This window comes from Protopterus annectens, chromosome 4.part0 (genome assembly GCF_019279795.1).
Source record: "Protopterus annectens isolate FY-2018-M chromosome 4.part0, PAN1.0, whole genome shotgun sequence".
Lineage (NCBI taxonomy): Eukaryota > Metazoa > Chordata > Ceratodontiformes > Protopteridae > Protopterus > Protopterus annectens.
In genome coordinates this window covers 943857465-943885416 of record NC_056733.1, presented here as the reverse complement: position 1 = coordinate 943885416, position 27952 = coordinate 943857465, and the positions used below count along the sequence as shown (strand labels likewise).

Below are 27952 nucleotides of genomic sequence, written 5' to 3'. Positions count from 1 at the left end.
ATAATATATAAACCAACAGCTTGTCCAGCACTCTCCTCTATATTAACTCTGTACCATCCAAACAGACACCTTAGATCTGAAAACAAAAGTCTACTTAGTCAATAAACCTCAACTTCCAGCTGGCCAAAGGCTTTACTCCTTCACTAATTCCAAACTTTGGAATAACTTCCCAACCTCAATAACCTCCATCTCATACCCTGCTCTCTTTAAAACATCCCTCAGACAACACCTCTCTACCTGCTGGTTATGCCCATGCAAAAAATAACTCTTCTCTTCTCACTCCTCCCACTCTCTGGGGCTACAGGTTCTTCTCTTCTCACTCCTCCCACTCTCTGGGGCTACAGGTTCTTCTCTTCTCACTCCTCCCACTCTCTGGGGCTACAGGTTCTTCTCTTCTCACTCCTCCCACTCTCTGGGGCTACAGGTTCTTCTCTTCTCACTCCTCCCACTCTCTGGGGCTACAGGTTCTTCTCTTCTCACTACTCCCACTCTCTGGGGCTACAGGTTCTTCTCTTCTCACTCCTCCCACTCTCTGGGGCTACAGGTTCTTCTCTTCTCACTCCTCCCACTCTCTGGGGCTACAGGTTCTTCTCTTCCCACTACTCCCACTCTCTGGGGCTACAGGTTCTTCTCTTCTCACTCCTCCCACTCTCTGGGGCTACAGGTTCTTCTCTTCTCACTCCTCCCACTCTCTGGGGCTACAGGTTCTTCTCTTCTCACTACTCCCACTCTCTGGGGCTACAGGTTCTTCTCTTCTCACTACTCCCACTCTCTGGGGCTACAGGTTCTTCTCTTCTCACTACTCCCACTCTCCGGGGCTACAGGTTCTTCTCTTCTCACTACTCCCACTCTCTGGGGCTACAGGTTCTTCTCTTCTCCCTACTCCCACTCTCTGGGGCTACAGGTTCTTCTCTTCTCACTCCTCCCACTCTCTGGGGCTACAGGTTCTTCTCTTCCCACTACTCCCACTCTCTGGGGCTACAGGTTCTTCTCTTCTCACTACTCCCACTCTCTGGGGCTACAGGTTCTTCTCTTCTCACTACTCCCACTCTCCAGGGCTACAGGTGTGCACTCTTAGCAGGTCTGCAGCCATACCTATAACTGTTACTACACTGCATAGACAGACCACTCTCCGGGGCTACAGGTGTGCACTCTTAGCAGGTCTGCAGCCATACCTATGACTGTTATTACACTGCGTAGACACTCCCACTCTCTGGGGCTACAGGTATGCACTCTTAGCAGGTCTGCAGCCATACCTGTGACTGTTACTACACTGCCTAGACAGACCACTCTCTGGGGCTACAGGTATGCACTCTTAGCAGGTCTGCAGCCATACCTGTGACTGTTACTACACTGCCTAGACAGACCACTCTCTGGGGCTACAGGTATGCACTCTTAGCAGGTCTGCAGCCATACCTATAACTGTTACTACATTGCATAGACAGACCACTCTCTGGGGCTACAGGTATGCACTCTTAGCAGGTCTGCAGCCATACCTGTGACTGTTACTACACTGCCTAGACAGACCACTGTCTGGGGCTACAGGTATGCACTCTTAGCAGGTCTGCAGCCATACCTATAACTGTTACTACACTGCATAGACAGACCACTCTCTGGGGCTACAGGTATGCACTCTTAGCAGGTCTGCAGCCATACCTGTGACTGTTACTACACTGCCTAGACAGACCACTCTCTGGGGCTACAGGTATGCACTCTTAGCAGGTCTGCAGCCATACCTGTGACTGTTACTACACTGCATAGACAGACCACTCTCTGGGGCTATAGGTATGCACTCTTAGCAGGTCTGCAGCCATACCTATGACTGTTACTACACTGCATAGACAGACCACTCTGTGGGGCTACAGGTATGCACTCTTAGCAGGTCTGCAGCCATGCCTATGACTGTTACTACACTGCATAGACAGACCACTCTCTGGGGCTACAGGTGTGCACTCTTAGCAGGTCTGCAGCCATACCTATGACTGTTACTACACTGCCTACACAGATTTAAATGCATGTAAATAATTGTATACGCTGTTACTGTTTTTTCTGCCTCCCAACCAGTAATGTCTATGGCATCTATATGACCAAAAGTACATGTTAATATCATCGATGGACTACCACAAAACTGCAATGGAATTGCTAAAAAAACTGTAAACAGTGCTACATTTTTGATATTTGTATTTTTGATATTTGTATTTCTGTAATGTTGACTTTTATGTGGAGCTTTTCTCCCCGGGCCTCCACTGAAAATGGGCTCACCTAGGCCCAGTGGACTTTCCCGGTAAATAAATGCAATAAATATATAAATAAATAAATAAATAAATTGGGAGCCATTATTAACTCCCCAAGGGATGTTGACATCCTACAGAAAGGCCTCACTGAGACCAACGACTGGTGTCAGAACCATGGCCTTAAGCTCAATGCCAAAAAATGTGTCGTCATCCCCTTTGGGAAAAACCCAGTTCCCATGAATTATCACATCGATGGTAGTCCACTGAACACAGAAGGCATTATAAGAGATCTGGGAACACAGGTTGACAGCAACCTCTCTTTTGACCACCACATTGCCACTGTGGTCAAAAAGTCCTTCTATGTGGCACATCTCATTATTATGGGTTTTGCATCCAGGAAGAAAGAGGTCATTGTCTCCCTCTGCTCTTCCCTCATTAGACCAATCATCAATTACATTGCCCTATTTGGCATGTACCTCACTAGACACCTGCAACAATGGGAGAGGCCCCTCACAAAGAGGATCCTAGGCCTTAAACACTTGTCCTATGTGGACAGACTCAAAAAACTCCAACTGTTCTGTCTCATACCACCTACTTAGAGGCAATCTCTGCTTGATTTACAAAGCCATGTCTGACCCAGCTCTGTTGGAAATGCTACATCTAAATAAATCCCAATCCCTCCGCAACACATGCTCCAGAGATCTCAGCCCCATTACCACAATCAACAGAACGTGCTGGAAGGACAGGTTCATAACCCAGAGACTGCCCATATGCTATGGAATAGACTTCCTATACATTTCAAACAGAGCACCTTACTGGTCCTCTTCAAGAGAAATCTTGATAAGTGGATGGGAAATAGAAAATTCACCCCGGGGATGACTCCATTGGCTCTACTCAACAGAGGTACTGGGAACTAAGGTAGGGTGGCACAATGCCAGGGTAATTGTATGGGCTAGGCTTGTAAAGGCTCCAGGCCCATTAACGTAGTACACACCTATGAACCTTTCTCAGAGGAATCTGTATACCTAGAGGCTTTTCATGCCCTCTACCTCTTGGATCTCACTGCCTGCTGACTATCTTATTTAACTGATCACCCAGTCAGCCTGCAAAATTTATGACTTTATCGAACCGATCCCTAAGAGACCTGACCGCATTCTCTCTGCCCCAAAAGATGAGCAACACTGGGACAAGGGTATTTCTGTAGACGCCGTGGTGGTAGCGGTAGCCACTAAAGAGGAACTTGCTGAAGAAAGTCCTACTAGCCATCCTCCTAACAAGGAGTCTAGGATAGCTTTGGGAAGCTTGTATATGCTTCGACCTTCACTCTCAGGTCGTTGAAATATATATGGCACATTTTACCAGATTTAGTGCTTTCAGATACTCTTACAGGAGCAGTAGCTGAAGGGATTTGAGATAAAGTTACTGATCAGCTCGCCACCCTTGATTCTATTTCCAGTTCTTCCATGAAGCTACTTGTTCATGCTGCCAAAGGGACGACAAGAGCAGCAGGTTCAGGCATAGCCATCAGGAGATATGCCTGGATGTGCGTATGTGACTTCAGGGAGCCATCTTCTTTCGTCAGCACCATGTTTGACGGATCATCTCTGTTTGGCCAAAAAGTTAGAGACTCCAGCCAGGTGTGAGAAAGATGTGAAGACCTTTTCTGACATAGGGGTGTGCTTCTGCACTCCTCAACGGCCCTGTTCCAGAAACCAGAGAAGTGAGAGGCTATGGTTCAAAAAGACTGAAGAACCTTTCCAAGACTCACATGAAAATGACTTCCCCCTGAGCAGTGGGGGAAGTAATAATGGAAGACTCTTTCCAAGAAGCAAAAATGGCCTGCAGAACCAGGGTTCCAGAGACTCTTTCTCTGGTAACTCCTACCAGCACTCCTGAAAGGAGGCCCAATTGCCTTCCTCTGGAGGCAGTGAGGGGACGATTATCACTGCATCAATCTGCCTGGTTAGAAATGAAGATGGACAAATTGGTCCAGGGGATCATTTCCAGACATTACAATATTCCTCTTTCAAAGAAACCAACAAGACCAAGAAGAATCCCAGATGTTCCTCCCAGTCACAAGGAGGCAGCAGTCTTAGAAGTTCCAGAAATGCTCAACAAAACAGTCATCCATGCAGTCCCGCCAGACCAGAGAGGATCCAGAATTTACTCAAGATTCTTTTTAGTGCCAAAGAAAGCAGGGGACTGGAGACCGATCTTGGATCTCAGTCAGTGGAAGAAATCAGCTCAACAAACCAAATTCCAGATGGTCTCGGTTCAGTCAGTACTGCCATTTTTGAAAAAACAGTTGGATGTGCTTAATAGATCTTCAGGATGCGTATTATCATATAAAAATGGACAAGCACTTCAGAAGATTTCTGCACTTCCTGCTGGGAGCCAGTCACTGTCAGTTCAGAGCACTGCCCTTTGGTCTCACCACAGCCCCCAGGGTGTTTATTAACTGCATGGCAATAGTAGTGGCACATCTAAGGCTGGTAGGATTCTGAATGTTTCCCTATCTAGACAACCGGCTGCTTACCGCTCCCACCAAGCGTCAACTCGTAAAGGCATGGGTTTATACTCTTCATCTTTGTTCCAGCTTAGGAATCATGTAAACTATGACAAATCTCATCTGGAACCATCACAACAATTGGAATTCATTGGAGCTGTGCTAGACACAATCACTGGCTGTGTGTTCCTTCCCCTAGAAAGACTCAAAAGGATCAGATCACAAGTGAGCCAAATTATTTGCAGCAAGAAGGTGACAGCAAGACTCATTCTATAAACTCTAGGATCGATGGCAGCCTCTATCACTCTAGTTCCCCTGGCCGGTTACCACATGCAAATTCTTCAATGGCTTCCGGCCTCCCAATGGTCCCTATTTAATCAGCCAATGTCCCAGCTAATTATGATCAATCATTGCAAAGAAGACTTGAGCTGGTGGCTCAATTCCAATTAAATCTTGTCGGGCTATCCCTTTGTCCCTCCTCAACCCCAAGCCATAGTGACCACGGACACCTCCCAGAAATGGTGTTGGGGGGGGGCATTATCTGAGAAAGGCAGTCCAAGGCACTTGGTCCCAGCTGGAGGCCAACTTGCATACCAGCGTTTTAGAGATGAGGGTGGTGCTCTTAGCTTTGCAAGCATTTCAAGATACCCTCCCATTTAGAGCAGTTGCAGTTCAAACAGACAACATGTCAGTAGTCTGGTATATCAACAAACAAGGGGGAAACCAGGTTGTACCCTCTTTGTCGAGAAGCTCTCTGAGTCTGGCAATGGGCAATTTCCTGCAACCGCTTTTTAATGGCAACGCACATTCTGGGGAGCTCCAGCGTGATTGCAGACAAGTTGAGCAGAACCATCCTCATGCCTCACGAGTGGTCTGAGTGCTGGCCGTAAAGATATTCTGCCACTGGGGCCAACCTCGCTGTGATATGTTTGCATCCCCTCTGAACAAATGCAGCATTTAATTTGCCCTAATCCCCCCCCCCCCAGGGGAGTCACCCAAAGACGCTCTCCTTCACGATTGGCCTCCCCTGGTCTACTATACACCTTTCCCCCCGACTCCTTTATTATGTCAGTTTTTTTAAAAAAGCCACCAAGCCAAAGAACAGAATAATAGTCATTGCCCGGTTTTGGCCTTGGCAAGTCTGGTTTCCCTTCCTTTGGTTTCATCTACTTCAGAAACCCTGGATATTGGACCCAGCTCCAGACCTGCTGTCCCACCCTGAGGGACTGGTTCATCCGAATCTTCAGCATCTCAAGCTCACTGCATGGCCTCTCCAGTTCCCGTGATTACCAGGCATTTCTCCTTTACTTCCCTGGTCCAGTGCATCTTTCTGGCCCACCACAAGCCTTCAACTAGAAAAATGGTATCATAACAAATAGCTAAAATTTGCTAAATGGTCACTTGACTGTAATACTGACCCATGTGCAGCCCCTGTAGACAAAGTTTTAGACTTTTTAGCCTTGATTGTATGAGTCTGGCTCATCAGCTTCTACCATCCAGGTGCTTCTTGCTGCGATAAATCTAACTTTCATATTGGTTTCAACGGTTCATCACTTATGTCACATAAACTTTGTAAAGCCTTTTTGAAAGGAACCCTAATGCTCAAACCTCTGTTTTAAGAACCCTCTGCTCCATGGGATTTGCATTTGGTACTGCAGTCTCTCATTTCTTCTTTGAACCTTCAACAACTTGTGACTTAAAGTTCTTGTCCTGGAAAACCTTATTTTTGATAGCTATCACTTCAGCCAGGAGACAATTGGAAATTCAAGCCTTGTCCTGCAAACTCCAGTATTTGATATTCCATAATGACAGGTTCTCCTCAGGACAAATCCTTCCTGTTTTCCAAAGGTTGTTCCAGAGTCAAATATCAATCAAACCTTACATCTCCCAGTCTTTTTTTCCTAATTTTTCCAACAAGGGGAGTATTGTCTACACTTACTAGACATACACAGACAATTACGTTTTTACCTTCACAGAACAAAGGACATCAGGAAATCCAAATGTTTTATTGCCTTTTCTACAGTCTCTTTAGGTAATCCCGTATCAAAGGTTGCCTTGGCAAAATGGCTTAAGGAATGTATCACCTTTGTTTACAACAAAAAGGGATTTTGCCCACCACGTCCTGTGAAAGCTCATTCACCGAGAGCTGTAGCAACTTCTGCAGTTTTTCATGCCAGAGCTTCCTTAGATGATGTTTGTGCAGCAGCTATTTAGGCAGCTCCTCAGACCTTTATTACTCATTACAAACTGGACCAGGTCTCTAGGGGACGTGCATCATTCGGCTCGATGGTGCTCAGGAATATTCTTCCATGAGACCTCCCAAGATTCAGGTAGCTAGGGACTCTGTCCCCCAGTCATGGATGACGTGAAGATTAACAACATCAGATAAAGAAGTTATGTTTTACCATAATGTTTATTCACTAATCCTTGACATTCCCTCCCTTCTTCCCGCTGCCTTAGAGCTCTTGGTGGACCAAATATTCACTGGCTTCATAATAGCAGATATGGTCTCTTATCTAGTACTTCTTGTCTGCCACTATTATATGCAAACTCGATCTGAGGTAATTTGGCGAGGAGCATTACGGGTGCAGCCTAGCTCGAGAGTTTTGGGAAGGTGTGAGCTGGAATAATGGCCAAGTCGGTTCCAAGGTTCGGAACCCAGCCCAAAGTCAAGGATTAGTGTCGACAACACAGATGGAACTTTACGGTAAGACATAACGTCTTTTTTTCTCCTCCTGGTCAACCAGCTTGTGTCAGGGAGAGGTGGATTTTTACAAAATGTTGATCAAGTTATTGATATAGAACTCGTACAGAGTTCTTTTGCTAGAGATCCCACACATTTGTTTGAAAAATAAACAGCAATTGCATATGGAATGAATAGTGTATTGTATGACATTATACGTTGTAAAATGTATTACTAACATCAGACATAATGATGGATTGGAAGCAGTAAGACTTCATGGGTAATTCCCCCAAATAGTAGTTATGTTGTATTTTTTCCATTTATTGTTCTTGTTGTTCCCCAGGATTCACTAAACTCCATGCAGTGCTAATTACATATTCATGCCGAGCACTAAGTTTAAACATAAACAAGTGCGATTTCATGGCTGGCAAAATGATGCCAGCCAGGAAACTGTGTAAAGCAAAATGGAGAACAAACCTTTTGACCTGTGAGCAAACTAGTTTAGTGGGGTTTCATGGTATGCTTCAGTAATTACCAGGGTTTATCATATTGCAATGTATATGGTCCAAATGCATTACAGGACAGTGTATACAGTGCAGAGTATTGTGGAATCCCATTCCAGGCATTCTGTACATAAGTTGTGTGAATGATCTGTAAGGGTATATGGACTGTCATTTAAAATAAGCAGTCAGGGGAAGTGTGTGTATTGAATAGGGACACACAGATGAATTGTAGGAATGAACACAGGGAAGGAAGACAGGTAACAGGTGAACCATCGTAATGTACAGTAGGTGAGGGCATGTAAATGGAAGACAGCTGTGGCAGAAACACTAATTACATATTTACATGATATAGCACAGACTGCACAGTACAAATGTGTATTATGTGATAGACAAGGTGACAAACAATGGAGAAAGATGTCTTTGTGATATAAGCATCCTTACATGAAAAATGGAAAGGGCATCTTCAGGGATGTTGTGTACACTTGGGGTTGGGTGCATACTGTGAAGCTGTGAAAACTGATTTGCTGAAATATAACTGCAATGTCAGCAGAGATCTGAAACAAGTGCAACACAGTTACAGCCTCGTGGACAGCAGTAAACAGAATATTGAATGAATAGTGTATTGTATGACATTATACGTTGTAAAATGTATTACTAACATCAGACATAATGATGGATTGGAAGCAGTAAGACTTCATGGGTTCACAATCATGGACAATATCAGAGTAATACCACCAGTAATCCCGTGTCTCTGACATAACGTGATTCTGAGCGATCATAGATGGTTCTGCACGAACACACTTGTACAACTATTACTACAAGTCAGCAATCTAGGAGGCTAATAAAGCACACCGTCCTGACACTGTAACATCTGGAGGTGTTAGGAGGGGAACTGCTATACCTGCATGTGACATTATGATCATTCCAGGCTAGTTGACTGGTGTGCATGGCAGATATATATCTGGAGCATTTCTGCCCAGGCCTCCGTTGAAAATAGGATCTGTGGAACCTAGTCAGATTTTCCCGGTTAACAAATGTTAAATAAAAAAATTAAAATAAAAATATATCATAATCCACGCTGTCAAGAATGTTACCCATGCCATCAATGTTATCAGACAGCTGTGTATGCACCATGTGCATCACCGGAACAGGTATCACACATGCATCTGTGTAACGTCTTGATGGGTGTTCTGCACCATTAGACAGTAATGTTTATGCATCAAAAAGAATACCTAGGTACGGTCAATAAAATGTGTGAGGGCTCACTGTGACAAAGGTGGTACATTTCAGTTACACAACACTGGAAGGTGTTGTAGGGAGCTACATGAAGAAGGGTGCATTGTGCTCAGTTACTGGTGTGATGAAAGCTGTGAACTATGGAGGTGTTATGGCCTTTGATGTGGATGTCCTGCACATACTCAGTAGTTGTGTTACATAAAAAGGAGTAGTCCCCACTGTGGCCACATGCTGGTGGGCGTTCCACATACCATGTGCCTCAGGACACAGATCATTGAATCCCACACTGACACAAATGTTCTCCAGTTGTGACTGACACAGACAAACAACTGGTGTCAGAGCCATACACTAAAACTAAATGCCACAAAATGCATAATAGTATCCTTCGGGAAGTCATCCACCTTTGGTAACTATCATATTGACAACACATCTTTTAGAGCTGACCCAACAGTCAAGGACTTGGGGACATACATAGATAGTAATCTAGCTTTTGACCATCACGTGTCTACAGTAGTGAGGAAATCCTTCTGTGTTGCGCCACTTATAAACAAAGGTATGGCGTCGAAGTCCAGGGAAGTCATTGTTCCTCTGTGTTCGGCATTCATCAAACCTATCATTGAGTACAGTGCCCCCTTTGGTATTTACCTAACCAGGCATATCCAACAATTTGGAACGTCCACAGAGGTTCCTCACTAAAAGAATACAGGGCTTAAGTAAAATGTCCTATGCAGACCACCTCAAGGCTCTATCCATGTATTATGTCTCCTACAGGCTTTTGAGGGGAGATCTATGCCTGACATACAGGGCATTGTCAGACCACACTCTGATGGACCTCCTCCATATCCGCTAAACAGCACCAGAATTACCCGTTCTAAAGACTTAAACCTTGCCTGTGGTATAAATATGACCTGCTGGAGAGACCCGTCTCTGGAACAGGCTCCCCATCCATGTGAAGCAGAGTTCCTCTCTAACACAATTCAAGTGCAACCTGAACAACTGGATGGGGACCAGGAAGTTCATCCCTGCTTTGGCACCTATGTCTCTAATGGACACAGGCAACATGTAAGTAGTTCATCTCCCAGGCCTTAGCTTGTAAATGTTTCATCTCCAAAGCTCCTGCTTACACTTATCAAGGCTGTCAGAACTTGTCAGAGATTTGGGATGCATGACTAGGCTTAAAAAGGCCCTTGTGGCCTTTAGCCTAGTAAACACCTATGAACATACCACTTGGTCTGCGTATAAGGGTGTTTTGTCTACGTTATCATTGGGTTGTGTTTGTTTTCATAACGTAACAAATCCCCCCCCCCCCATGTTTTTGTTTCATCTCCTGTATTGCCATGGCCGTGGCAGCAAGCAATATGTGGTGTGTGATGATACTGTCTGTATTGTACTGATATCAGAGTTGGAGTTAATGACTGACTGCAATCTGTGATCCTCCAGACAGCTGTTGGGACACTGGATACATGTTATTCTTGGCGTCTATGACTTAAATAAAAGACAGGAAAGGGCTTAGCATACAGCCCTGATGTATGGCCCTGATTGCTGGACTCCAGATATGTCACTTCACACATTTCAACATAGTTAGATGCCACATATGTGATGTGGTCTACCCACTTGGTGATATAGGTGCTTATGACTACATCTGACAATGCTGAAATTTCTGTCAAATGTCTTGGCCTTGTCAAGTTCTGCAGGATGATAGTTTTGTCATCATGCATGCCCTCAATGACCTCTTCTAACAGATGTAACAGACATGGATGCAACGTTAACAACTCACACATCTTTTACACATAGCCAGGATATTATTAGTGTCCATTTAGAAAAGGTCCATGGTTGCACGTTGGTCTACCACACAGATGAGGAGTGTCAGGATGTGTCTCTACATGCATGCATGCATCAGGTGCTCCCCTCCCCCCACTCAGATGGATGCATGTTGATGTACAAGTCTACAGGAACATATTCCGTTTGGAGATTGTGTTTAACCGAGTGTCCAACCATGTCAGGTAGGTGTATGTTCTAAGTTATGCTATAGCTGCTCTGTGATGTGACAGCCCTTCGATTCTGTGTGACTGGCCTGGATGAAGGTAAGACCGTGCTTGCTGCCCTTCTTGGCCTGCCGTAGGGTTTGGACACAATCCTCCACTCAGGTATCATTGAGGCCCTCTCCAAGTTGGGGGTTACCCCTTGTGTCACTAGATAGTTAACTTATTGCCACACTGACAAAACACGTACCGTGAAAGTTGGTGAATCAACCTCTACCAGTAGAGATGTCTCCATTAGTGTACCCCAAGGACCTATGTTGGGTCCTTTACTGTTTGGAATCTAGTTCTCAACAGTCCAGGCTAAAACATGTCACATTTGGCTTACTAAGTTTGCTGACTATTGCATATTGGGTGCAATTGTTGAGTCCACCAGTGATAACATATTACAGGAGGGGCTAATACAGACAAAAGATTGTTGCTAGAGCCACACAGTCTACAAATAAACACGAAAATGTGTCATTGTTTGTCTTCTGCAAAGTGGAATTCCCCACTAATTCCAGCATTGACAGCCCCCTCCCATGCTCAAACCCAGTGGTGCAAGACCTGCAAATACACCAGACAGCAATCTGAATTTCAACCACCAAGTTTCACAAGTGCCACAGCACAAGTCTGACTTTTACAAGGCTGCAGGACAATTTATAGTGGATGACATCAGCAGTGGATGTTGGAGAGAAGATGTTGGGAGGCCAGCATTAAATGGATAGCTAGCCATGTCCAGCTGTCAAGTTATTAAAGTTCTGCATGTTTCCAGATTGATGAGTGTGGTGCTTGTGGTTCCAGTGTGCAGGTATACTTTGAGACAGCTTTTCAAACTATATGCAAACAGGTGTTCACATTACTACAAGTATTGAAAATTGGTGAGCAATGCTAAACTCCTCAAAAACATAGAAGCCAAAAAATGAAAGGCTCCTTTGTTTTTTTTTAGGGGGTTACTGGCTTCCAACTTTAGCTGTAAAATAATTCACGATTCAAAAGTCGTGTCCGCCAGTCACCCACAAAGGTCCCCTTATTGATCTGTTCTGTCACAGAGAAAACAAAGAACTGAAAATCAACAGATAAAATGGAATGCTTAGCTAAAGCACTTTTACTGTAATTCTGTTGGATACTGTAGCTGTGTTGATATATTGTACGATTCAAGGCATTATCAGTTTCCCCACATAGAACACTGAACAGGTGGCACATTGAGCCAGGTAAACCATTCTGTCTGACAGGCAGTTAAACCTTCGATCTCTCGACCTTTTAGTAATTATTTTGTAAATCTTACCAGTGTATTCATAAGATCCCAAGCTCAGATGCCCACATGGAGAGCATGTGTTTATTGCCTTGGTCCTGGCCATTTAATTTACAACCTGTACAGTCTGCTCTACTTTTAATCCCAGAGCTTTGACTGACAGGTGTAACAAACTTATATTGCAAGGTTTACTTCCCGCTACTACTTCTGGGGCTCAAGCCCCTTCAGAATCCAGTAAAGTAGCTTCTTTAGAGCACAAGAAGCGGTCTCTGCCAAAGTCCCCCAGGTCTTCATTGGAGCCTAGGGAAAAAGTGAAAATAATTATGGCTCTTTGGATACAAATTCTCTTAGCCTACCTTTGGATCCAAAGGTTTTAGCGCTGCAGTGGTCATCTCTGGTGACGTCACACTGGATCCTACATCTTCGCATCCAAAGCCGGGTACGTCTCTTAGGAGCCGTACTCCTGAATACATGGTAAAGCCTATTTCACCCACTTTGCCTGCAGAATTATTTCAGACTCTGAAGAAACATTCCAGGCCCCTTTCCACAGTGTCTTCTAGGTCCTTCAGAAGTGTATGAGAATAAAATTTAGAAGGATGATGCGAAAATTTCTCAGAGCTAAGATACAGATGGGGGTTCTGCCAGCTCTGTCCTCTACTGGATCCACTCAAAGTCCATTCTGTCTCCTCCTCAAATCTGACCTGTGGTTTTGGAGCCACAGAATCTGAAATCTCTGAGAACTTTGGCATTGGATCCAAGAAAAATTTCCTCCTTCACTCCAGCAGTTTCCCTGATGGGTTCTGCTCCTATACCCTTGTATCAGAACAGCTCTCATAGCCGAAGGGTCAGCGTCTGGTCCAAGGGGTTAGGGTCAGCTCCATTTTTGTCAGATCGATCTTACCCCTTGGATCTTCAGCCCTAGACAGTTCTGATCCAATTCTCCCCTTGATGCTCAGATCTGGCTGTGATCTACTTTCCTTGGATGCTTCTCCAGAGAGAACCGTTTTCCCATATTTCGGATCCTGCCTCTTTACTGTCATCGGTTCCAAGCTCTGAGTTGCTCAGGCCTATTCCACAAGGGCAGCCAGTTCCAGTAGAGGTACTTCCCCTCTCATCTGACACCTCTTCAGAACACCCCACGGATGAGGACATGTAAACTTTCAACTTAAGCACTCAAACCATTCACGTTTCAGCTCGGCACTTGCTCAAAACTCATAGCAAGTACTAAAAAACCTTAGCGCTAGGCCCCCCCTATACTGTAGAGAAGGGCAAGGCTCTCTATTCGACCTTACCAGCCAATTAGTAAAACAGTTCACTGTACCTATCCAGGCATGTCCAAAGGGCAGATTCAGGTGTACTCTCCGGTCCAACTGGTGAATCTGGGCATTTTGAAGCAATGTTACAACTGCATCATGTACACAGACAACCCTCTCCTCCTACCACCAAGCAGTAATACATGCGAGAGATGCAATTATACATCCAAACTGGAGGCTAAGCTCTCTCAACTCAAGACTGGACCAGACAGTCAAGAGGAGAAGGGAATTACTTGCATCACACCACCAGTCTCACATAGACCTATGAAATTAGCACTGGCACAAAACACACATAAATACACAAAAACATACTCGGAGGCTCTAAATAAAAATCTGCAAAAGCAACAGAGACCTCTAAAGCAGACATCCAAGCAACCTCCACCCCCCCCCCCAACGCAAACCGTGAAACACATACTTCACAAAACCAGTGTGCCACACAATCACAGCCCTTAAGGCAAAATAACATACCCAACACACTAGTAATAGGTGACTCTATAGTCAAGCACACTGACGTCTCACTCACTAGGCTGAACAAGGAGACGGTCACTGTTGGGTGCCAGGATCTGTCACATAACACAAGCACTCAGGTCACTCCAGAACAAGTACAAATATGACTCTGTCATTGTCCATGTTGGTGTGAATGACCTGAGCTGCATCTCCCTGGACTACATGAAAAGAGACATGGAAGAGCTCTCTGATCACGTAGCCCAGGCCGGTATGACCCTGACCCTGAGTAGCATCCTGCCCTCACCAAGAATGATACCACGGTATAAAGAAAAAATATATAAATTTCAGCAATTCGCTAAGTTTCTGGTGTCATTCAAAGAGGATCCAGTGTCTGTCCACCTGGGTTGACATGCTCAACAAGCCACGCTGCTTCGCTAGAGACGGCTTGCACATGTCACCCTTAGGCTTTCAAATACTGGCCAAGGCTCTTGCCACCCCCATAGTGCCTTTTTTAGGCAAGGCTCAAAAGACAAACCCACCGCCGTAAATAGCACAAGTAACAAAAAACTGAGGGTAATGCTGCTCAATGCCAGAAGTCTAAACCTCAAAATGCACACACTCGAGGCACTCCTCAGTATGGAGAAAATTGATATATGTGCAGTAACAGAAACCTGGTTTAAGGCTCCAGAGAGCACCCCAGCACTACCAGGCTACAACTCATGCCATACATTTCCGCCACAAAACCCAGACCGAAATACAAAAGGTGGGGGCGTATCCATATTCATCAAGGATACCCACACCTCCAGGTTAGTGGCACAGCATGATGCTTTAGAGATCATCCATGTGCAACTAACAACAGGCCAAACTGCAATTCAAATTATAGCCTGCTACAGATCACTTACCATGTCCCAGGACCCCCATTCCGCATTTCTGGAAACACTGGGAAACAAAGGACCTACAAGCACCCTGATATTGGATGATTTCAATTACCCAAACATTAACTGGGAGAGCTACTCAAGTACTAACTCCCTTGTCCAACATTTCCTAGAATTTGTAAACTCAAACGCCCTGGATTAACTGGCCAACACCCCCACCAGAGGTGACAACATATTGGCCCTGGTCATCACCAACATGGACGACCGGTGTTCCACACCGGAGGTCAACCCCTCGCTGGTTAGATCTGACCATAAAGTAATCACTCTGGATATCCACATTCCACACCTGGTCAAAGAAACCACCATGAAAAACTTTTCAAAAGCAAATTTCACGTTACTTAAGACCAAGGTGGAAAGTTTCAAAGCCCCCATGCTAAAGGTTAACGCGGCCCAAGCTGCAAAATCCTTTACTAATGCACTCTACGGGCACCTACAAGAATGCTTGGATCATGCTATCCCAAGCAAAACCAATACTCACTTCTCCAAGAAAAGGAAACCAGTCTGGTGGACCCCTGCCATAAACAAGCTATACAATAGAAGGAGGAAACTAGTACAGAAAAGAGTAAAATCCCAAGAAGGGAAGACATCCCTGATCAGTATCGGCAAGAAACTACGATCCCTCATAAAATCAGCCAAGGCTAGCTTCGAAAGAAAAATTGCCAAGGACTCCAAAGATAACCACAAGGCATTCTTTAGCTATGTCAAGAATCTAAGTGGCAATTCTCAGATCTGCTTGGAGTTAGCACGGAATGGCACAAATACACTGAACCGACTGTATCGTCAACATCCTGGCAGACAGGTTCAGTGCAAACTTCACTCCCCTCTCACCCCCCAAATGGGGCCATAACCATACCAAAAGAATGTAGTGCCCCTGAAATCACAGACACTCAGGTTAAAACAGCCCTCTCCAAAGCCAAAAACACAGCATCAATGGGACCTGACAGTGTCCCAGGCTGTGTCCTACACGAGGTTAAAGATGAACTAACCCCTCACACACTGTTCAAACTCCTCGTCTCCACAGGCTACCTGCCCATAGAGTGGCGCACAGCAACGGTTATTCCACTCCGCAAAGGTGGAGCCACAACAGACCCCGGGAGCTATCGCCCTATAAGCCTGACTAGCTTGGACTGCAAGGCTGTGGAGCGCATCATCATGGATCTCATTAACAGAGACATTGGGAACCTCCAAACACTTGACCTTACCCAGTTCGGTTTTAAGGGTAGATCATGGCTCCTAAACCTGTTGGACTTCTTTGAGACAGTTACTAAGGTTTATAGACGAGGGAAGGGTGGTCCACAGTGCCTACCTAGACCTCACAAAGGCCTTCGACACCATTCCCCATTCTGGTATTATAGACAAGCTCACCAGCCTGAACATGAACCCCTACGTCACGAGATGGGTTGCCAACTGGCTCACGGACAGAACCCACATGGTAAAAGTTGCGGGAGCTAGGTCTGACTCTAAATCTGTTACAAGTGGTGTTCCCCAGGACTCAGTCCTTGGATCCCTCCTGTTCGGCATATACTTCTCAGAGGTACAGACAAGCACAGGAGGACTATGGCTGACCAAGTTTGCAGACAACTACAAGCTAGGGGCTATAATTGACTCTCCAGCTGGCACAGACATCCTCCAAAAGGGTCTCACTGAGACAGATACCTGGTGTCAAAACCATGGCCTCAAGCTAAATGTCAAAAAGTGCATAGTTATCTCCTTTGGAAAAAACAAAGCACCAACAAACTACCACATAGGTGGTAGTCCCCTAAATACGGGAGATATAATAAGGGATCTGGGGACCCAAGTAGATAGTAATCTCTCCTTTGATAATCACATTGCCAAAGTGGTTAGAAAATCCTTCTATGTGGCCCACCTAATTACAGAAAGGTTTGCATCCAGATCAAAAGAGGTCATTGTGCCCCACTACGCATCACTCATCAGACCCATCATAGAGTACAATGCCCCATTTGGAATGTACCTTACAAGACACCTGCGACAGTTGGAAAGACCACAAAAGTACCTCACCAAGAGGATCACTGGCCTCAAACAGATGCCCTGTGCAGGTCGACTGAAGAAAGTCCAGCTGTACTTGGTTGCATACTGCCTACTCAGAGGTGATCTCTGCCTGACATATACAAGGCCATGTCCAATCCAGAATTGATGGACATGCTCCACCTAAAGAAAACCATATCCCCTCAAGCCACACGCTCTAGGGATCCAAACCTCACCACAACAATAAATAAGACATGCTGGAGGGATAGATTCCTGTCCCAGAGACTTCCCATGTCTGGAACAAGATCCCAATCTACATTAGGCAGAGCTCCTCGCTAACACTCTTCAAGCAAAACCTTGACGAGTGGATGGGAAACAGAAAGTTTACCCCTGGGATCACTTCAATGGCTCTGCTGGACAGAGGCACAGGGAACTAATCTAAGGGGGCAAAGAAAGCCAATACATTCCGACTAGGCTTATAAATGCCTTTGGGCAGATAGCCTAGTACCTACCTGTGAACCTATAAAAGGAGACACACACACACTCCCCCTTGGAGTCTGTCATGGAAGACACTAATTTTGAAGAAGGAGAGAGGATCACTCAGAAAAACCACTGACCACCACAGAAAGAATACTTCTGGAGAGCGGACTCACCTTTGTGCCCCACCAAAGAGGCAATGTAGTACAACACTGTTTGACTTAAAAATTATACAGGCACAAATTAAACCTCGAGGTTTTCTTCAGTGAAAAGACTGACTACAAAAAGAGACAAAAATGGGCAAAGCTGAGCAACTTTTGTGCCCCCCCTCCCCCACAATCACGGCTTTCGAAAGTAAATGCGAAGCCGATCTAAAGAAGGCATCGAACAAACCACAAAGGAGGAAATATTTCAACCTCAGCCCACACAAATTCAAACCCTGAAGAATCTTTGCCGGGACTGTTCGAGAAGAATAATGAAAGCAGATAAGGGAGGCGGAATCCTAGTGACAGACGCAGCTACATAAACGAAAAGATCGTCAGTATGTTGGTTACCGTAGAAGCATATAAGAACGACAGAGAATTTTATCAGTACTGGGATACTAACTAATGATTTTTTTCCTCTGGATACTAGCTGCTCGGTACCTCTTTCGACTTGCTGGTTTGAATGATATAGGCTTCCCATCGTTCCAAGCTTCAGATTTACTGAGATTTTGTTGATCCATCAATGTGGATATCTTAGCAAGCAAGAGATTAGGGTATACACAAGGCCACTATTCCAGTGGTCCACCTAGTGAATTTTGGTTTAAGTTTTCACTGTATAGCTAAATTTTGTGTAACAAATGTCAAATAAATAAATATGTTATTGTCTAGATTGAGGGAAAGTTAATATTCTTTGGCATATTCAAGACAGTTTCTGTATCAAGGACGCAGACTAAATTCCGTGGGCATGAGAGTTACAGTATTAATCAAGGGCAAAGAGACTAAAGTTTGTGGACACAACACAGGCCCTTTCAAACATTTATTTTTATGTGCTGATGTGTAAAATGAAAAACAACAAGATAAAGGGAAACGTTAAGTGAGATCATTTTAATGCGTTTCATAAACTCATTTGCTTTGTTGGCCTCGCACTTAATTCTGTTCTCTTAATTGCATTTGTTTAACCTATGTTTGCTTTTAGTTTCATGGAGAGACCTTACAAATGTACATGGATTATGTTACTCCTATTCAGTTCTCTGTGTGAGTTATTAGGATTAAACATTTTTTTATTTCCTGTCATTATGGGATATCAACTCCCCACACCTGCTTATGCTGCATGAATGTGTTGTGCAGAATTTATGAAAAACATTGGTATCAGAGGAAGGGTGAAGCGGGTTTCGTTAATAGACTTCCTGACTCGTGGCGCTGCTGTTTTTCAGTATCAGCAGTGTAGAACAAAAGTTGTTAGGTTTACTGCAGGTCCTAATGTCTTTTGGTACTGTACTCATTGTGTTATAGTGATTGGTACTGTACCTGTTGGGTTATAGCGACTGGTACTGTACCCATTGGGTTATAGTGACTAGTACTATACTCATTGAGTTATAGTGACTGGTACTGTACTCATTGGGTTATAGCAACTGATACTGTACTTGGGTTATAGTGACTGGTACTGTACTCATTAGGCTATAGCGACTGGTACTGTACCCATTAGGTTATAGCGACTGGTACTGTACCCATTGGGTTATAGCGACTGGTACTGCATTCGGGTTATAGCGACTGGTACTGTACTCACTGAGTTATAGTGAGTGGTACTGCACTCATTGGGTTATAGTGACTGGTACTGCACTCACTGGGTTATAGTGACTGCTACTGTACTCTGGTTATAGTGACTGGTGCTGTACTCAGGTTATCGCAACTGGTACTGTACTTGGGTTATAGTCACTGGTACTGTACTCGGGTTATAGTGACGGCTACTGTACTCTAGTTATAGTGACTGGTACTGTACTTGGGTTATAGTGACTGGTTCATAGATTGGTACTAGGCTATCAGCCCTAGGGCCTATACAGGCCTAGCCATAACAATTCCCTGGATATTTCTTCCCACAATATTTACTTCTCTGGACCCCCTGTCCAGCAGGGCGACCGACTGACATGATCCCCGGGGTGAATTTCCTATCTCCCATCCAATCATCAAGGTTCCTTTTGAAGAGGGCCAAGGAAGTGCTCTGCTTGACATGTATGGGCAGTCTATTCCAGAGTATGGGGAGTCTCTGGGTCAGGAACCTATCCCTCCAGCATGTTTTGTTCATTGTGATAACAAGGTTTAGATCCCTGGAGTGTGTGGCTCTGAGGGATTGGGATTTCTTTTAGTGGAGCATGTCCAACAGCTCAGGGTTTGACATGGCCTTTTATGTTAAGCAGAGATCTCCTCTGAGTAGACGATATGCCACAGAGTATAGCTGGAGTTTTTTTTAGATGGTCAGCATATGGCATCTGCTTTAGGCCTGTGATTCTTTTAGTGAGGTATTTCTGTGGCCTTTCCAGCTGTTGCAGATGTCTTGTCAGGTACATACCAAATGGGGCATTATACTCTATAATGAGTCTAATGAGGGATGAGTACAGTGAGACAATGACCTTCTTTTTTTCTGGATGAAAAGCCCTTAGTGATGAGGTGTGCCACATAGAAGGATTTCCTGACTGTTGTGGCGATGTGATCAAAAGTGAGACCACTGTCCACTTGTGTCCCTAAGTCTCTCATCACACTTTTGATGTTTAGTGTACTGCCACCTATGTGGTAATTCATGGGTACATGTTTTTTTTTCCAAAGGGGATAACTATACATTTCTTGGCATTAAGCTTGAGCCCATGGCTCTGGCACCAGGCATCTGTTTCTGTAAGGCCCTTTTGTAGAATATCCACATCATTTGGGGATTCAGTAATGCCTCCCAGTTTGCAGTCATCTGCAAACTTTGTTAACCGGAATCCCTTAGTTTTGGCCTGTACTTCAGAGAAGTAGATGCCAAACAAGGGTGGTCCCAGGACTGAACCCTGAGGTACTCCACTTGTCTGGAGCTGGATTTGGAGTCGGCAGCTTTTACAGTCTGGGTTTTGTCAGTAAGCCAATTGGAGAGACATAGGGATTTATGCCCAGCTTAGTAAGATTATCTAAGATTCCAGAGTGGGGGATGGTGTTGAAGGCCTTGGCGAGGTCCAGATAGGCTGTGTGGACCGCCTTACCCTCGTCCACAGCTCTGGAGACTGATTTGAAGAAGTCAATCAGATTCTGGAGACAAGATCGGCCCTTCACAAACTCAAACTGGGTGGGGTCCAGTGTTTGAAGGTTGCCAATGTCTTTGTTTATAACTTCCATGATCATGCGTTTCATGCCCTTGCAGATCAGGCTTGTCAGACTGATGGGATGGTAGTTCCCGGGATCCAAGGCGGATCCCCCCTTGTAAAGTGGGATAACTGTAGCTGTGCGCCACTCTGGGCACGAAGCCTGAGGTGAGGCTATGATTAAACATGACACTTAGGTGAGGTGCCAGTTCATTTTGTAGTTCATGTAGTACACAGCCTGGGATGTCATCTGGTCCCATGGATGCTGTATTCTTAGCTTTGGAGAGTGCGGTTTCTACCTGTGTGGCTGTGATTACCAGAATTTGGCAATCTTTTGGTATTGAGATGGGCCCTTTAGGGGGTGAGTGGGGGGTGAAGTTGGTACTAAATCGATCTGCCAGGATATTGGCAATATCCTTGGGATTAGTATATTTAATGCCATTCTGTTGTAGCTCAGAGCAGATCTGAGCATTGCCATTTAGATTCTTGACATAACTGTAGAATGGCTACGAACCAAATTTATTATACAACCAAAGCGAACTTCAGTAGTTACATAAACAATAAATTGTGCGAACTTCAATATTCTATTAACGAACAAACAATAAAATGTAAGCACTTTCGTTTAAGTAATCTTAAACTTCATCAGACACTCACTTCCTTTTATAACTTCCTGGGAATTAAAAAAAGCCCACCATATGACTCTTCAAATTCGCGCATGCCTAGTAGTAATAAATATGGAAATAGAATCTAATAACTAACTATACATTAAATTCTGTGTAACTTAATAAATATACTAAAATTATGTATCAATAACTAGATTATAAGTGGATTAACCCTATTAAATATTCTTTTATTCTATAACATGAATGTATAAATAAATATGTATATTAAAATAAGTAAATAAATTATATTCATGCTTGCCTTCAATAGTAATAAATATTTTGAAATAAGCATAAAAATGACATATTAGTAACCATAGACGTATGTGATTTATATACAGTAATACCACAAATAGGGCTTGAGTGGGTTAATGAATTATTAGTTCAATATCGTGTTAATCAGGAATTAATTATTCTTATAACAGAACTTTTGGAAATAGTATTAAATAATTATTTAATGTTAGATAAAAAATATTTTCTGCAGAAGAAAGGTATTGCAGTGGGTTCTCCATTTGGAGGCACATATGCAAACCTTGTTATGGCGTTCTGGGAGAAAAATTATATTTTTAATAGTCAATATTCTTCATTTATTAAATCTTATCGTTTCCAAGATGATATTTGCCTCATTTGGAATGGTACTTTAGGAATTTTAAATTAATTTTTAATATATATATTAATCAGACTACAGAATTTTTTAAATGTACATGGAATATTAATGAACATAGTATTAATTATCTAGATATACAATTGACAAAGGATTTTGAAAATGAAACATATATTGCAGCTATCCACAGAAAAGAATCATATTCGAACAGCTTCCTTCACTATAATAGTTCCCATCCCGAACATCAGAAAAAATCGGTAGTGAAGGGACAGTTAGTTAGAGCTGCTCGAATGATCACTAATTTTCATCAATTTGAAATAGAATGTGATTTTTTAAGAGACATGTTTATTAATAAATGTTATTCACAAGCATTGGTCGATGTATTAATATTAGAAGTAACCAATAAAAGAATAAATGGTCATTTTAAGCCTATTTTATGTAAACAAGAATTAGTAGAGTTTATTAATAATAATACATTTAATATAATAAATGACCAAATTATTGATGATAGAAATAAAGTTGAAAATGATAATTTTGCAAAAGCTTTAATTATTACTTATTCTCAAGAACATTATTTATTAAGAGAAATACTTATTAATAATTTGGCAATGCTTATCGATGATCCATAATGTAAAAAATATTTAGGTGATAAACCAAAAATAGTCTACAGAAAAGGTGGAAGTTTTAAAGACATACTAAAAAAATGAATCTTATATAATAACAAAAAATAGGAATATAGTAAATGGGTTGAAGAAATGTGGAGCCTGCAGTTAGTGTTTCAAAATTAAAGAAGGACACACTTTTCATCTAAGAAACAAAAATATTATTTGAAGAGTAGATACAATTGTAAATCTAAAGCAGTAGTATATTTAGCAATGTGTAATTCTTGCCCTATATTTTATATAGGAAAAACAGAGAGAGTGTTATCACAGAGAATTTATGAACATGAATATTCCATAAAGAAAAACAAGACAAATAATGCCTTAGCAAAACATATTAATGAATTTATAGATCATCAGTTTTATTTTACAGTAATTGATCATATAGAAGTAGATGATAAACATCCTTGGAGGTTATTGTTGGAACAAAAGGAATTACAATGGCAAATAAAAGTACAGGCTGATATGTGGCCAGGAATTAATGAACATAGTTCAATAGCCCCAATTTTAAAACTTAAGACATTAAATAGAAAGAAAATTAAAGATTAAAATAAAATAATCTATTATATTATAAATATATGTGTAGATTTTTAATTAAATTATTAATTTGTAATTAAATTATTAATTATCATATATATTTATTAATATTTTATATTTTTAAATGATTATTTCAAAATATTTATTACTATTGGAGGCAAGCATGAATATAATTTAATTTATTTATTTACTTCAATATACATATTTATAGAATAAAAGAATATTTTTAATAGGGTTAATCCACTTATAATCTAGTTATTGATACATAATTTTAGTATATTTATTAAGTTACACAGAATTTAATGTATAGTTAGCTATTAGATTCTATTTCCATATTTATTACTACTACTAGGCATGTACGAATTTGAAGAGTCATATGGCGGGCTTTTTTGAATTCCCAGGAAGTTATAAAAGGAAGTGATGTCTTTTAAAGCAGTGTCTGATGAAGTTTAAGATTACTTAAACAAAAGCGCTTGCATTTTATTGTTTGTTCGTTAATAGAATATTGAAGTTCACACAATTTATTGTTTGTTCGTTTATGTAACTACTGATGTTCGCTTTGGTTGTATAATAAATTTGGTTCGTATCCAGTTGGTGGCTTTTCGCTTTGGTGTTTAGTATCCAGTTTAAAACCAACAAAAGGATATCACTTCGAAAGAAACAAGTCCAATGGAACTGAAACTCTTGTAGTTTATTAAGAAAAAAAATTAAAATGTTCGCGTTTTCGTCCACATAAATCAGACTTCCTCAGATGCTTCAGTATCCAGTTTGTTCGTTTTTTGGAGTTATAACTGTAGAATGCCTTGTGGTTGTCTTTGGAAATTTTATTTTCGTAACTAGCTTTTGAGAATTTTATGAGGGATTTCAGCTTCTTACTGAGGCTAGTGAGGGAGTTTTTTTGCATCCTGGGATTTTCCTCTTTTCTGCAAGTTTCTTCCTTCTGTTGTATAGTTTGTTTATAGCAGGGGACCACCAGATTGGCTTCCTTTTTTGGGAGAAGAGCATCTTGGTTCTATTTGGGATGGCACGATTCATGCACGAGTGGATGTGCTTTACAGTGCCTTAGTGTAGGATTCTGCAGTCGAACTTTCAGATCCCGTTTGCATGGGTGTCATGAAGTTTGTCACTTCTGACTTCAGTAGCATGAAGTTGGCTTTGGAGAAGTTTTTTAAGGAGGTTTCCTTACTAGGGGGTGGGGGTGGGATGTGGATGTCGAGTGATTTGCTTATGGTCAGACCTGACCAATGAGGGGGTGCCCACTGGTGTGGAGCATCTGTCTCCCATGTTGGTAATGACCAGGTCTAGGATATTGGAGCCCCTGGTGGGACAATGGATTAGTTGATCCAGGGCATTGGAATTTATGAATTCCAAGAACCGTTGGGAAAAGGAGTTGGTACCAGTTAATGGCAGGCTAGTTGAAATCACCCAGTATTAGGGTGTTTGGTTGTATCTTAATATTTTCCAGTATGTTTAGAAAGGTGTAGTGAGACTCGTGGGGCATAGTGGGGGATCTGTAGCAAGCTACAGTTTGGATTGTAGTCTTACCTAGTGTTAGTTACACCTGGAGAATTTCAGATGCATTGTGTTGGGCAACTAGCCTGGAGGTGTGAATATCCTTGGTGAATATAGACACTCCTCCACCTTTAGTGTTTCGGTCTTGGTTTTGTGGCCGAAAATTGTGGTAAGAGTTGTAGCCTGGTATTGCAGGGGTGCTCTCTGGAGCCTTGAACCAGGTCTCAGTTACTGCACAAATATCGATGTTCTCCATTTTTAGGAGTTGAGGTTTAGACTTCTAACATTGAATAGCATTACCTTCAGATTTTGCATGCTTGTATCTGTTACGGTGGTGGTTTTATCCTTTAAACCTTGCCTAAAAAGGCACTATAGGGGTGGCAAGAGCTTTAGCCAGTAACCTGAATCCCAGGGGTGACAGGTGCAGACCATCTCTGGGAAAGCATTGTGGTTTGTCGATCATGTCTTCCCAGGCAGACATATACTGGATCCCCTTTGAATGACACCAGAAGCTTAGCCAATTGTTGAAGTCAATCATTTTGTCCTTATACTGTGGTATCATTCTGGGCCAAGGCAGGATGCTACTCAGGGCTAGGGTCATACCTGCCTGGGCCACATGATCTGAGAGGTCTTCCATGTCTCTTTTCATGTAGTCCAGGGAGGTACGTGGCACACTGGTGTTGTGAGCTATGTGTCACTTTGGTTGTGACTGGTGTTTGTGTTTCAGCTTCGGAGGTACTTGTTGCTTGGGCAAGTTAATGTTAAGGGCCTCCACATATGTGGATTTAGTGTTGTTATGTGTGGGTGTCGATGGTGTGGGTTTTGAAGGGCTATGAGTTGCTTGAGGTGTAGTGCAGGTGTTAACCTTCTCTCCTTGACTGTCTAGCACAATCTTGGCCAGAGAGAGCTTTGCTTCCAGTTTGGCTATGTAAGTGCATCTCTCAAAGGTTGTAGTGTTGGGTGGTAGGAGGAGAGGATTGTCTGTGTACGAGTCAGTTGCCACATTGCCCCAGTATGCCCCGATTCACCAGGTGGACAGGAGAAATCACTGGAAGCTGACCCTTGGACATGCCTGTTTAGGTGCTTTTTTTGTAAAGTATAAGAGCTGTTTTCCCTTACCTTTGCAAGATACTTTGCAATTATAGGCTGTTTAGTGCCTAGGATTAATTTCTCCTTATTGACAAGGAGAGCTGAGTGCTTGTATCAGTTTCAGGCTTCTTAGTGCTTTCCAGCAGGTTCTAGAGCAAGTGCTAGTCACAGGGGTTCAGATTTTAGTGCTACTACTGAGAAACCAGCTAGTTCTAAGGGAAAATTTGAAGAGCAGACTTTCTGGCACCTGGAATAGTTTAACTGTAGCCTCGCAGTGCTGCACAATGCGAAAAATGTGCAAACACATGCGTTTTTAAGCCAGAAAGTTGAAAGGGATAGAAATCAGCCCAAAAAGGCTAATAAAATTACAATTTCAGAGCTGGGCACCACTCCTTTAGTGTTAGATAGGCAGTACCATGCTCACCAGTCCCACTGGTAAACAGTAGGACTTCCCTCTACCACAGCAAGGTCTGGATAGTTCTGAACACAGAAAAGAAAGTCCTGAGACAAGCAAAGCCTGGGATATGGACTGGCTAGAAAAGGTGGGAAACGAGCAAACAAGATAGTTTTTTTTTTTGTGGTACTGCATTCATTGGGATATAGTGACTGGTACTGCACTCACTGGGTTATAGCGACTGGTACTGTACTTGGGTTATAGCGACTGCTACTGTACTCTGGTTATAGTGACTGCTACTGTACTCATTGGGTTATAGAGACTGGTACTGTACTCATTGGGTTATAGAGACTGGTACTGTACTCAGGTTATAGCGACTGGTACTGTACTCGGGTTATAGTGACTGGTACTGTACTCATTGAGTTATTGTGACAATGCACAAATGATCTGAAACACACTATTGCTCATCTGTCATACATCGACACCAATTCAATTTCATTTCTCTTTCTTTTACTTTTTAGGAAGCTATGGAAGACCGTTTAGAAAAAATCAATCATGATCTGGGTTTGATCCGTATGACTTTAAAGAGATTTCATATTTTAAGGACTTCTGCAAACCTGTAGATTTTTTTAATGTCTTTAGTTGCACTCATTTTTAAGTTGTCCTGCACAACAATAGTTTGTAATGTGAACGGAGCTCTTCTCCACAGTCTAGATTTGAAAGATCATGTAATGTATGTTGAATGTTTTGTATTTAAAGATAGTATCACATATTTTACATGTATTTTTGTTACTTCAGCTCAGAAGTGGAACCATAATATATATTATATTTTATACTAATGTACAAAGATGTGTGTGTATAATCTAAAGGCATTACATGTATAGATCTTTTAAGTTTAATTTCTAACAGGTTTCGTACTTCCTTTTTTAAGTCATATATTATATTTATTTATGATTAGTGTAACTGAGCTGTTCTACAGTTGATCAGAACTTGAATTGTATGAAGCAGTACATCAGAGACTGCAAATGTTTGGTTTACTTTAAAGGTGCTCTGCCAAATTGTATTAAGTTTTACAAATTAAAACACTGCATTCCACTGATTTGTTCAGCATTGTGGCACATATTGTGCTGTTTTCATATAAAAATATTTTTATAATAAACTATTTTTAATGGTTTATTCTCCTGTGTTCTCATTCGCCAGTATATTCTGTGTACTTGTTTAGGGTTGCCATCAGCATGTTGTTTTCATTAAGCAGTGTTGTATATGGTCACTACTATTCATATGTGGTCAGTACTATTCATATGTGGTCACTACTGTTCATATATGGTCACTACTATTCATATGTGGTCACTGCTATTCATATGTGGTCACTGTTCATATATGGTCACTACTATTCATATATGGTTACTGCTATTCATATATCGTCACTATTCATATGTGGTCAGTACTATTCATATGTGGTCACTACTGTTCACATATGGTCACTGCTATTCATATGTGGTCACTACTATTCATATGTGGTCACTACTATTCATATGTGGTCAGTACTATTCATATGTGGTCACTACTGTTCATATATGGTCACTACTATT

At 42.4% G+C, this 27952-nt stretch overlaps 1 protein-coding gene across 3 annotated transcripts in view; it reads left to right on the top strand.

Annotated features, from left to right (window-relative positions):
• Positions 1 to 27534, top strand: part of MPHOSPH9 (M-phase phosphoprotein 9) — a 2191511-nt gene extending 2163977 nt beyond the window's left edge. For all 3 annotated transcript variants that reach the window (XM_044068924.1, XM_044068922.1, XM_044068923.1), the window contains one exon: positions 26882 to 27534. In XM_044068924.1, coding sequence (XP_043924859.1) covers positions 26882 to 26983 — 102 coding nt within the window. In that variant the 3' untranslated portion in view covers positions 26984 to 27534. The remainder of the gene's footprint in view (positions 1 to 26881) is intronic.
• Positions 27535 to 27952: the final 418 nt, after the last annotated feature.